Raw genomic sequence first — 12,091 nt, 5'->3', positions numbered from 1 at the left:
TTTGTAATTTTAGTAGAGATGGGGTTTCACCATGTTAGCCAGGATGGTCTTGATCTCCTGACCTCATGATCCACCCGCCTCGGCCTCCCAAAGTGCTGGGATTACAGGCATGAGCCACCGCGCCCGGCCTGTTTTTCCTTTTATAATGAGCAGGCCCTGGGTGGCAGTCCCTGAAGTCTGAGCTGGGACTAAGGCAGGGACTAGACTGTGAACCCTCAGGCGGGGAAGAGGAGCCACTCACCCTGGAAGTGGTAGATACCCTGTCGGCAGGGTAGTAGGTGAATGCAGTCGGGCTGATCCTGGTTGCACTGTATGAGGTCATGGCCCGATGAAGAGCCTATGTAGCCATAACGACCTCGCAATACAAGGAAGGGGCGATTGGCAAATAAAATCCCAAATTCCTCATTTGGGCCTGAAAGAAATAGGAAGGATTATCTGGATGGGCTGCCTTTAGGTGTTTTTCCCAAATGGAAGCAGGAGGGGGGGGACACTAATTGCAGAAGGATGTGGTCAATATTTTAACATTGAATGAACACCTACTATGTGTCAGGTCTTACACTAGGTGCTTGTGAAATGCTTGTGAGAGTACCTAGCACATGCGAAACCCAAGAAGCTTTAATATTCTTCCTTCCTTTGAGGTATGTTGATGTGTTTAATCCTCACAACAATTCTGTGAGGCCGCAGAGTTGCAGACAATGAAATGTCCATTTTTATAGACGACAAAACTGAGGCTCAAGGAGGTGCTTTGCTCAAGTGATGACAAAAATTCAGTGACTGAATGAGTACAGACCCAAATCTTCTGACCCCGACTCCAGTGTTTTGTTTTTTTGTTTTTGTTTTTTTCCTTTTTTGAGATGGAGTCTCACTCTGTTGCTCAGGCTGGAATGCAGTGGCACGATCTTGGCTCACTGCAACCTCCATCTCCCAGGTTCAAGCGATTCTCCTGCCTCAGCCTCCTGAGTAGCTGGGATTACAGGTACGCACCACCACGTCTGGCTAGTTTTTGTATTTTCAGTAGAGATGGGGTTTCACCATGTTGGTCAGGCTGGTCTCAAACTTCTAACCTTGTGATCCACCCACCTCAGTCTCCCATAGTGCTGGGATTACAAGCATGAGCCACCACGCCCAGCCTTCAGTGCTCTTTTTAACAATCATATTCCACCTCCCTCTAAAGTTCTGCCTGACTTGGAATCATCTGGCAGGAAGGCTGCTCCACTCACCTGGAAGGGTAGCATTGGCCATCAGCAGGCTGTTGGGTGCAATGCCCAGGAAGCGCCCCCTGCAGGACTGCAGGATGATCCTGCCACAGTTCCAGTGCATTCGGAAGAACGTGTCAGACTCCAGGGGGTGCCCATCAGCCATCACTGCCCTGTGGCGCCTCTGGAAAGAATGTCAGGAACAGAGATGAGGAGTAAGGACCGACAATCTCAGCTTTCTAGGAATAAAACCAGTTTTATTCCTAGACCCTCTTTCCCACACCCCACCCATCAGCCTTTTTCATGCTCCCAGAGTTGATGAGAACCCTTTTGGAAGATGTGCTGTGGCCTCAGCTCTCCCCGTTCCCCCAGTCTGTGCTGTATCCCAGAGCACAGCATAAAAACTAGGTCAGGATATCATAGGGAGAGAAATAAACCTCAGTCTTGACTCCAAAATCATTTTGAAGTAGATCATAGGCATAAAAGTGAAAGGTAAACTTTGAAACATCTAGAAGAAAATATAAGAGAAGTTCTTTGCAAGTTTGGTGTAGGCAATGATTTCTTGGGACAAGAAAAGCAGTAACCATTTAAAAAAACTGATAAACTGAACTTCACTGAAATTAAAAACTTGCTTCTTAAAAGAACCATTAAACAAAAAGGCAAGCCCCAGGTTGGGAGAAAACTTTTGCAATACATATATTTGGCAAAGGACTTGGATTTAGAACACATAAAGAACTCTTACAACTCATTAATAAGACAAACAACCCAGTAACAAATAGCAAAGGATCTGAACAGATACGTTGCAGAGAAGATGTACAAATGGCCAATGAGCACATGAAAATGGGCATGGTGGCTCATGCCTGTTATCCCAGCACTTTGGGAAGCTGAGGTGGGCAGATCATGAGGTCAGGAGTTCGAGACCAGCTTGGCCAACGTAGTGAAACCCCATCTCTACTAAAAATACAAAAAATTAGCCGGGCATGGTTGTGCATGCCTGTAGTCCCAGCTACTTGGGAGGTTGAGGTAGAAGAATCTCTTGAACCTGGGAGGCGGAGGTTGTGGGGAGCTGAGACTGAGCCACTGTACTCCAGTCCAGGTGACAGAATGAGACTTTGTCTCAAAAAAAAAAAAAAAAAAAAAAAAAAAAAATTCTAAACCTTACTAATTATAAGGTAAATGTGAATTAAATTCATAAATTACACACCTATTAGAGTGGCTAAAATAGAAAAGATAGATAATCCAAAAGCCAGCTTTACTGTTGGTGAGGATATGGAATTCTTAGAACCCTCAAACATTATTGACAAGAATGTAAAATAGTATAATCACTTTAGAAAACTGACATTTTCTTATAAAGTTAAGCACATATCTATTATACAACCTAGTAATTCCACTCCTACATATTTACCCAAGATAAATGAAAATGTATGTTCACAAAAAGACTTGTACATGAATGCTTATAGCAACTTTATTCATAATAGCCCAGACTAGAAACAACCCAAGTGTTCATCAACAAGTGAATAGATAAACAAATCATGTTTATGAGCAGTATTATAGAATACCACTCGGCAATAAAAAGGAATGAACTACTGATACACGAACATTATGAACGAATCTTAAAAACATTGTGCCAGGCCGGGCGTGGTGGCTCAAGCCTGTAATCCCAGCACTTTGGGAGGCCGAGACGGGCGGATCACGAGGTCAGGAGATCGAGACCATCCTGGCTAACACGGTGAAACCCCGTCTCTACTAAAAATACAAAAAACTAGCCGGGCGAGGTGGCGGTGCCTGTAGTCCCAACTACTCGGGAGGCTGAGGCAGGAGAATGGCATGAACCCGGGAGGCGGAGCTTGCAGTGAGCTGAGATCCGGCCACTGCACTCCAGCCTGGGTGACAGAGCGAGACTCCGTCTCAAAAAAAAAAAAAAAAAAAAAAAAAAAAAAAAAAAAAAAAAAAAACTGTGCCAAGCAGAAGAAACATATGTACCATACATACTGTATGTTTCCATTTATCAGAAATGCTAAAGTAGGTAGGCAAATCTAATTCACAGAGACAGAACACAGATCAGTGGTAGCTCGGAGAGGGAGGGTAAGGGTGGAGGGAAACTGCAAAGAAGCAAGAGGAAATTCTGTGGTGTTGGAAATATTCTCTCACTTGTGATATGCTTATGGCATGGTTGCATGGATGGATGCATTTGTCAAAACTTACTGAATTTTACACTTAATAGGTATATTTTATTTATAAAGCATACATAATATACATATTTGTATACAATATACATAATTTATACATATGTGTATTATATAATTTACATACATTCAAATTATACCTTAATACAGTTGATTTTTGTTTTTTTTTAAAAAAGGAGGCCCTATTGGGTGAAAATGAATGTTTATTGACATGTGCTTCCACAGCCCACATCGTCCTCTCACCATTTGCCTTGAAAAAGGAGAAGGAAGTCTAGGCAGGGAGAGCTCAGAGCTTAAGGTTTCTCTTGCTCAGGAAGCCAAGGTCTCACCTGGGCTAGGTAGTAGCCATTGGCTGAACGAAGCTGCACAGTGGGGCTCTCACTGTCACATTCAAACTGGAACAAGGACATTGGGGTTAAGCGCTCAGAAGCAGCACGCACCTCATCATCTGCAGAGGAAGCACATGTCAGTAAAAGCCTCCCTCTCAGTCTCGGCCCCTTCTCCATGTTTTATGACCAGGGCTTCTGTCCCTCCTCTTTCCCTTCTCAACCTTCATCACTTTCTGTTGGACCATGGTAGATCTGCAGAAGACCCAGGCAACTTTCCCCTAAATCCCATACCCATGCTTTTCTGTCCTCCTCGATGGCACAAAAGATCCCCTTGGAACCCCAGGATCTTCCTTATTAGCAGACTCAAAAATCTGTGCTGATCCCAAACACATTTTCCTCTTTTCAACAGCCAGCCCTTCCTCTCTCCGTCGCTGTGTTGGGCCCAGCACTTACCGTAGATGACTGAGATGAACCGCCGAGTCTTTGACCTGAGGCTCACCCAGGTTGGGCAGTGCTGTAGGATGAACCACTCCTCACCCCTCACGGGGTTGCAGCCCAGGCCCAAGAGCAGATGTGTGCCCTGTGGATATAACATGCCTCCTTCTCCATCACACAGTGCCACAAGCCCTCCAGGCCGCACTTGCATGTGAAAAGCTGTCTGTGATGAGGGTTGGGAGAACAGCCGGTCTACATGGGACAAAAAGTGGTGTGTAGAGGTCTCCAGGTGGTAGCATCCATCTCGAAAATGCAACAGGAAGCCACACTCCTCCAGGCAGGGAACTGCTGCATCCACCCAGATGCGGCCCATAGTGGGGTCAGCCCGGGCATAGCAGCGGTGGATGGGGCTGTAGAGGATCACATGGACATGGAGGGCTGGTCGGGGGGTCCACATGTGGTAAGCTGAGAGGACCCGGGAAGTGCAAAACACGTCCTTGCCATTGGACTCCAGATAACGACCAGAAATTAGGCACTGGAGGGTCCACTTGCTGTTCCGGTGGAAACGCAACAGAAAGCACCCATGGTGGCTGGTCCTTGGGCGGCCATAACACATAGTGCCATCACACTCACACAGCAGGTAGAGGCCCTGCACACTCTTTAGTCGTACCACGGCCTGTGTCTCATGCTCATTGCTCACCAGGATCTCCCAGGTCTGGAGGCATCAGGAGGGAGAGGAGGGAAATCAGTGTCACTAAGTTACCAGACCAAGAAGCCCTGCAACTGTCATGGCTGGCATCATCCTGGCACCTTCATCAGCACCAACCACCTCCCCTTCCACACCAGCCCTGGTGTCTCCTTGCTGTCAGCTCTTCCACTTTCCCACTCTCCCCTCATCAAAAGATCTCTGGGCCCTTCTACCGCTGCAGCCAGATGGCAAGATCCAAAGATAAGTTCTAGATGTCCACCTCCTTCAGCTAACAGAAGGTAAACCTCCCTCCTTTCTTAATCCCCCTTTTCAATACCTAATTTTTAAAGAAATGCTTTGGTATAAGTCTTACTTTTCTTCCTCACTGTTGTCTGCAGAGAGCACCCTTAGCCAATAACTTCATCCCCAAAGGTTGCCTTCCAGCATAGCAAGACAGAAGCAAAAGCTCTTATAGGCAGGCCCTGGCTCCAGGGATGAAGATGGGAGCACGAACAGTTCAGATGCAACTGCCTGGTTCAGCTGTGATCAACCTTGTTATAAAAGGAAGAACTTCTCCCCTGCTTCACTCTGGCACCCATCCCAGAGGTGCCTACATTCCTCTCTAGAATGAAGACCAACACTGCTAGGGCTTCTGGAGTTCCCCTTTCTCAAACCACAACCAGAACAGAAACACAGGATTTGCAATAACTCCACTGGTCCAACTTCCCCTGGATGCCCACATGTCTGCTTTCCCACCTGGGCTCTCCACTTCTCTTCTTTATGACACAACCACCGTGTGCTGGGATGGGGAATAGGGGACAGTTAGAGCAGGACAAGGCAGCGAGGGCAAGGCTGAGGCTTCTTCTTGTGGAATAAGTTGAGAGGTGGGAGATGGGGCAGTGGGGTCTGTAAACAAAAGCCTGGAGTAGAAAAGTCTCAGGGCTGGCGATGGCAGAACCTAGGAAAGTGATTAGGTTGAGAGTACATCCCACTTTCATATACAGGCAAGTGCACACACACACACACACACACACACACACACAGCTTGGCCACTCAGAAAACTGGTTCCAGTATAGGTTTGCTTTGTCACCTGTCTCCTGCCCAAACTCTTCCCAGTTGCAGTAACTGTATTCTTGCATGCCTCAAAGGTGAGGTAGGTTCCTGCCCAGCTGATGAGCCCAACCCTTAGGTCCTCAGCCTTGGGATGTCTGTGTATCCACTCCATCTCATCCATGGGGCCGACACCACAGGTGATGACTCCGTCTGGCCCAGCCCTCCCCCCCGTAGTGAGGTTCCACAGGCCATAGGGCCTGTAGTACCCACCAGATGTTCCCAGAGAGAACTTCCCAGGCAGAGGCTGGCCTGGGGCCCAGCACCTCTGTGACCCGGGAGCATTGTGACTGTGAGGGCAGCCTCTTATCCCACCGTAGTGGGGAAAGGGCCCTTGCCCAGCAGCATTAATCCATGGCCAAGAGGAGGCGGGTCCAGAGCCTCCGGTGTTTGCCTTCCTATTCCCCTCTGGGCACTGAGGTAGGCTGAGCTGAGACCAGGATCCAGAACTTCAACCTGTGAATTTAGGCAAGTTTTCCCCTTTCTTTACCTGTTTCTCATTCTAATAACAGGATAGAAATCAGCCTCTTTCCTCCCAAGGAAGTGGGTTCTGCCTGGCTCCCTTGCAACTCAGGTATGCTGTTAAGTTCAAGATATCCAAGAAAAATCTATCAACTTTTATGGCCCTTAAGAGGATGATGTCAAAATGTTCCAGATGTTGCTTTGCAGGGAGTATGAGGAAACCCTAGTTAATCAGCTGACATCAAATAACTCATATTCATCATGAAGGCTGGCTCAGGACCTGGGTAAGGAGAAGTGCATAGGTGGAGAGAGCACCAAGCAGCCCTCCTCAACCCCAGCTGCTCTGCTGGTGGGTAGGACAGCTGGCTGGGCAGACAGTCAGAGCTCCTGCAAGGATATCTTTCCCCTTCAAAGAATCTCTGAGTTACAGTCTCTTGGACTCACTTCCTGCAAAGTTTGAGGAGAAAACCCAGCTCAGAACCTGGAAAAAGTGACATGAAGGAAAAAGTGACATGAAAGAAAAAGAAAGGCAAAAAGAAGTGACGAGTTCTGCCTAAGCCTGGCTAGGATCCAAGGAAAAATGGGCAATCACACTTGGGGAATAGGCCACTCTACTGGTTCCTTTTTTTGAGACAGGGTCTTGCTCTGCTAGCTAGGTTGGAGTGCATCTCAGCTGACCGCAGCCTTGATCTCCCAAGCTCAAGCGGTCCTCCCGCCTCAGCCTCCTGAGGTGCTGGGACCACAGGTGTGCACCTCCGCGACCAGGTAATTTTTTATTTTTGTTTTTTTGTAGAGATGGGATCTTGCCATGTTGCCCAGGCTGGTCTTTAACTTCTGGGATCAAGCAATCCTCCTGCCTCAGCCTCCCAAAGTGCTAGAATTACAGGCATGAGCCACAGTGCCCAGCCACCCCTGGTTCCTTACACCTGCTTTCATATTTCCCATAGGTGGGGTCTTCCCAAGTAGCAAGAGTCTCTGTGGCGAGCAGCAAGGAACTACAAGCCCCAGACCCCACCAATGTTTTTATAAAATAAGGATAATAGACTATTAGTGGCAGAATCCTCTGGGTAATTTTTTTATTTTTTTGAGACGGAGTCTTGCTCTGTCACCCTGGAGTGCAGTGGTGTGATCTCAACTCACTGCAAGCTCTGCCTCCGGTTCACGCCATTCTCCTGCCTCAGCCTCCCGAGTAGCTGGGACTACAGGCACCCACCGCCACGCCCGGCTAATTTTTTTTATTTTTTTTTTTAATAGAGACGGAGTTTCACTGTGGTCTCAATCTTCTGACCTCATGATTCACCCGCCTCAGCCTCCCAGTGCTGGGATTACAGGCGTGAGCCACCGCGCCTGGCTTCCTCTGGGTAATTTTAAAGATGCATATTTTTGGGCATCAGACTAGTCCTGACGAATCACATTTTCTGAAATGTACCTCAGGATTCGCATTATTAACGCACATTCTTTCCCCTTCTAATTTTAATGTGCAAGGCAAACATTAAGAACTGCTCTAAGTAGCTACGAGAACTACGGGAAGAGTTACGTGGTTCATGGAACTATGAAGGGAGATCCTGTAATCTTCAGCAAAGGGTCCTTGGAGCTGGGAAGGAATGAGACTTCCACCACTGGAAACCCTACAGTATTTCCAGCTCAATAAGGAGGGAGAAGCTGAGCTGAAGGTATGTGTGGGTGGGGTTGCCCTGCAGCCTTAGCTGCTTTGATCCTCTCCCATGTTGTCTCTTGGTACCCAGTAACCCAGCCTCCCCGTTGCAGGCTATAGACAACACCGTGTACAAACCACAGCAAATTTATTACTCAAGATCCAGTGCCGCATTATAGCACCACCCGGAACCCTCACCTTCCCCCCCAACCTGGCCCCTAGAGTACACCCAAAACAGAAAAAAAAGGAAACCCAGATCCCTGCTCCTCCTCTGGAAGAGGGGGCCTTGGCCAGGAAGCCCCTTCCATAGGTCCCAGCAGGCAGGAGAGTGGACCCCTCTGTGCCCAGAGAGCAAGGCTCCAGGCTCCAACAACAGAGAGAACATGCAGGCAGGAGCAGGAGCAGAGGCCTGTGGCTGTGGGGGAGGAAGAGTGGGAGGAAAGGGCACTGCCTGAGGAGTCCGGGAGTCTGGTCATCCCGGGGATGCACGCAGGAGCTTCCGGGCATCAGGGGCCTGCCCCTGGCTGGTTAGCGCTTTGACAGCTCGTGGGACAGCCAGTCCAGACCATCATAGAGACCTGTGCCTTGGGTGGCACAGGTGGCCTGGACATACCACTGTGGGGAAAAGGAAAGAAAGAGGTCAGCAACCAGGAACAAAAGGGCCTTTGTATCCCTGTCCCCACCTGTGGCTTCCCTAAAGAGGAAGGATTCAGCACCAGGTGGGCAGGACCCTTACCGTGCGGCTGCGCAAGTGCTGTAGCCCCAGCTTGTCAGTCAGCTCGCTCACGGGCATGGCGTTGGGCATGTCTTGCTTGTTGGCAAACACCAGCAGCACTGCATCCCGCAGCTCGTCCTCCTGCAGCTGAGAGGGGAGAAGAGAAGGTGGGACCCAGGCTGCCTCTTCTTTACTGTGTTGGGGAATTCCCTTTCTACCTCCTAGGCTCTTGATTGCAAAAAAAAATATTGTGTAGTCTGCCACTGAAGACAAGACATAGTTGTAAATGAGCTTGAGGTGATCTGAGCCGTAAGTCCAGAAAAGAAAGACCTTTTCCTAATTTGAGTACTTGCCTAGGCAAAATGACAACATTTCCAAATGGAAAAGGCAAGAATGTAAAATGTTTCTCTTTACCACATGTAAGTCCCATCTCCCCTGCAACTTCTCAGACTCAGATGTAAAGACATGAGAATGCGGCTGGGCACGGTGGCTCACGCCTGTAATCCCAGCACTTTGGGAGGCTGGGGCAGGTGGATCACCTGAGGTTGGGAGTTCGAGACCAGCCCGGCCAACATGGTGAAACCCCATCTCTACTAAAAATACAAAAATTAGCTGGGCATGGCAGAAGGCGCCGTAATCCCAGCTACTTGGGAGGCTGAGGCAGGAGAATTGCTTGAACCCAGGAGGCGGAGGTTGCAGTGAGCCGAGATTGTGCCTTTGCACTCCAGCCTGGGCAACAAGAGCAAAACTCCATCTCAAAACAAACAAACAAACAAAAAAGACACGAGAATGCACAGAAAAAGTCAGTCCCATCCAAAACAGGGTGAGAGACACAATGTGTCTGTCCACAAAGAAAAACTTCTATTTCTGGTCTTCAGTGCTTGTTGGGGGCTCCCTGACTTCTATAGCACTAGAGAGATCACTCTGTCCCCAACCTGAGGGTTCAGTTCCCAGGGCTCTGGGTACTCACCATCTTCTGGAGTTCATCGGCAGATTCTTGGACCCGCTCCCGGTCATTACTGTCCACCACAAAGATGAGGCCCTGGGCAAGAAGGAAGAAAGGAGAAGCAATCACTCCTGCCTGGGACATACTGTAGTGTGGCCCTTTCTCTTTTCTTGCCATCTGTAATTGTGTCAATCCTTCTCATCTAGTAAATGCTACAGAAGTTTACAGAACTCCATAGAAGCTCTACAGAAGTCCCGGCACAAACTAGAGACCCCACTGCAAAGAAGTAGTAGTTTATCTAAAGAAGTGCAAGGAAATAAAGACATGTGATGAGGGCTAAATCAGGCAGCCTGGCCCCAGAATCCTGCTTCTAAAGAGAAGTTCAAGCTGGGGAAGAATAAGGTGAGTTCTGAAGAGTGAGTAGAGGGTAGCCAAACAGAGGGGGTAGAAGCGGGGAAGGGTTTTTTCCAGCCCAGGCCAACAATTCTGTTCTCCCAGCCCTAACATCTTTTCCCGTGGGGTTAGAGAGTCCCCTCCCAACACTCCACCTGAGTGTTCTGGAAGTAGTGCCGCCACAGAGGCCGAATCTTGTCCTGGCCTCCCACGTCCCAGACTGTGAAACAGATGTTCTTATATTCCACTGTTTCTACATTGAAGCCTGCAGATAATTGGGAAAAAAAAAAATATGAGAAAAACTCCTGAAAGGAAGGAACTCACTGAAACTACTTAGATCTCAGCAGGGAAACAAAACCAGAAGGCAATGATCAAGGCCCAGGGGAACAGAACCCCAGAACTGCCGGTCAACAGGGCGGGGCTAGGTCACATCCACCCCGCCTCCGGTATCCACGTAGAGATACCCTGACCCACTTCTCAAATAGCTGTATCTGGTGTCAGGGTCAGCTCCAGAAAAGTGGCAGAACTGGGAGCAGACCCCGAGAGGGCCCGCCTCGGCGCTCCCGCTCCCTGCTTCGTCCCCGGGCTCACCTATGGTTGGGATGGTGGTGACAATCTCCCCCAACTTCAGTTTGTACAGGATTGTGGTCTTGCCAGCCGCATCCAAGCCAACTGCAACGGAGAGGGGCACAGGGATGGAGATGGGAGCGAGGGAGCCCCCTAGAGACGAGGGAAAATGAGAGGCCACAACAGCTGATGGTGACGGGGGCGGAGAGCGGGAGCGCCTCCAGGTGCGGGTCGTTATCTACCTTCGGGGCCTGGAGGGCAGTCGGGTGGCGTGAGCCAACTCCAAAGAGGGCGCGGCGCGGGAGAGGGCTGGGAGGCAAGGGGCACGGGGGGGTAGGCCGCGCTCCTTTTAAAAGTCGTCTCCAAGGGCGGAATCCTCCCTTCTTATCAGCCGGGCAGGGGCGGAGGGAGCTTCACCCCACCCAGGCCCGCAGCTCCGGGTGTCAGGCCCCGGGGTCGGCGCTGCAGACCAGGGCCCGCCCGAGAGCAGAGGCCCCGGGGCGTTAGGAGGTGGGTGACGCGGGGCCAGAGACCCAGGTGAGCGGGGCCGGAGGGACGCGGGGGCGGAAGGGCTGCGCCGGGGCCGGCGCCCCGGTCCGGGCCGCGCGCTCGATCTGCCTCACCCATGAGAATCCGCATCTGCTTCTTCCCGAAGATCCGCGAAAAGAGCGCGGACACGGTGAGGCCCATGGCGGGGCCCGGGGAGGGGGCGCGGGCACCGACGCGGGGTGCGGGCTGGAACTGGCCGGCCGCGGGGGGATGGGGCGCAGCAGCAGCAGGAGGAGGCTCCGCCACCGCCTCCGCGCGTCGCTGCCCTCCCGACGTCACCGCGGGCCCGCCCCCACCCGGGCCCCGCCCCCGCTCTGGGCCCCGCCCCACCTCAGCTCTGGCTACTGGGGAAGCCGAAACTCCGCGAGTAGCCGCCTGTGGGCTGGGTCCCGCGCCGCCCTGATTTGGGAACGGGTCTGGGTCTCCAACGCGCCTGTCAGGCCTGTGGCCGCCAAACCAGCAGCCCGAGCGCAGCTGAGGAAAGGCTTCCTCGCTCCGCATCGGCCTCTGTCCCCATTTTCAGTGGTCGGCCGCTGGGCTTTGGTTTGTGGCGTCCAGGCCGCTAGGGCTCCGGTTTTAGCTCTTGGGAACCAGTAGCATTGAACGTGCGCACCACTCTCCTTTGCGGAGCGGAAGCTGCGCTTAGTTGTCTTGGTCCTCCCTTTACCGCCACATCTTCCACTGAGGGTCTTTCGCGTAGGAGGTGGTCGTGTGAGGAGTGCGCCGGAGGTAGGGGTAGGTGCCCAAGTGCTAGCTAGCTTCCATGGTTCCTCAAAACGCCTACTTCATAATTCCCAATCCGCAGAACCAGTGTAAGATTCCCGGCCTTGGGCGGCGTGGTCGCAGACCCACTCCTGGGCT

The 12,091-nt window shown here is 50.9% G+C and overlaps 2 protein-coding genes across 2 annotated transcripts in view; both read right to left on the bottom strand.

The window, feature by feature from the left end:
• The window catches only part of FSCN3 (fascin actin-bundling protein 3), an 8,113-nt gene extending 1,844 nt beyond the window's left edge, over positions 1–6,269 (bottom strand). The window contains exons 1-5 of the mRNA XM_023223508.1: positions 5,925–6,269; positions 4,165–4,861; positions 3,712–3,830; positions 1,221–1,380; positions 242–412 (exon numbers count right to left, since the gene is read on the bottom strand). Coding sequence (XP_023079276.1) covers positions 242–412; positions 1,221–1,380; positions 3,712–3,830; positions 4,165–4,861; positions 5,925–6,068 — 1,291 coding nt within the window. The 5' untranslated portion in view covers positions 6,069–6,269. The remainder of the gene's footprint in view (positions 1–241; positions 413–1,220; positions 1,381–3,711; positions 3,831–4,164; positions 4,862–5,924) is intronic.
• Positions 6,270–8,191: 1,922 nt separating this feature from the next.
• ARF5 (ADP ribosylation factor 5) lies at positions 8,192–11,514 on the bottom strand. The gene is made up of 6 exons (XM_023223509.1): positions 11,305–11,514; positions 10,706–10,786; positions 10,270–10,379; positions 9,746–9,817; positions 8,797–8,922; positions 8,192–8,675 (listed from the first exon to the last, which is right to left on the bottom strand). The coding sequence occupies exons 1-6, from the start codon at positions 11,369–11,371 to the stop codon at positions 8,589–8,591; spliced, it is 543 nt and encodes a 180-aa protein (XP_023079277.1). The 5' UTR covers positions 11,372–11,514; the 3' UTR covers positions 8,192–8,588.
• Positions 11,515–12,091: the final 577 nt, after the last annotated feature.

The sequence above is a fragment of the Piliocolobus tephrosceles genome, chromosome 8 (genome assembly GCF_002776525.5).
Source record: "Piliocolobus tephrosceles isolate RC106 chromosome 8, ASM277652v3, whole genome shotgun sequence".
NCBI classification, from domain to species: domain Eukaryota; kingdom Metazoa; phylum Chordata; class Mammalia; order Primates; family Cercopithecidae; genus Piliocolobus; species Piliocolobus tephrosceles.
The sequence above is the reverse complement of the archived record's forward strand: the minus strand, read 5'-3'. Positions and strand labels throughout refer to the sequence as shown.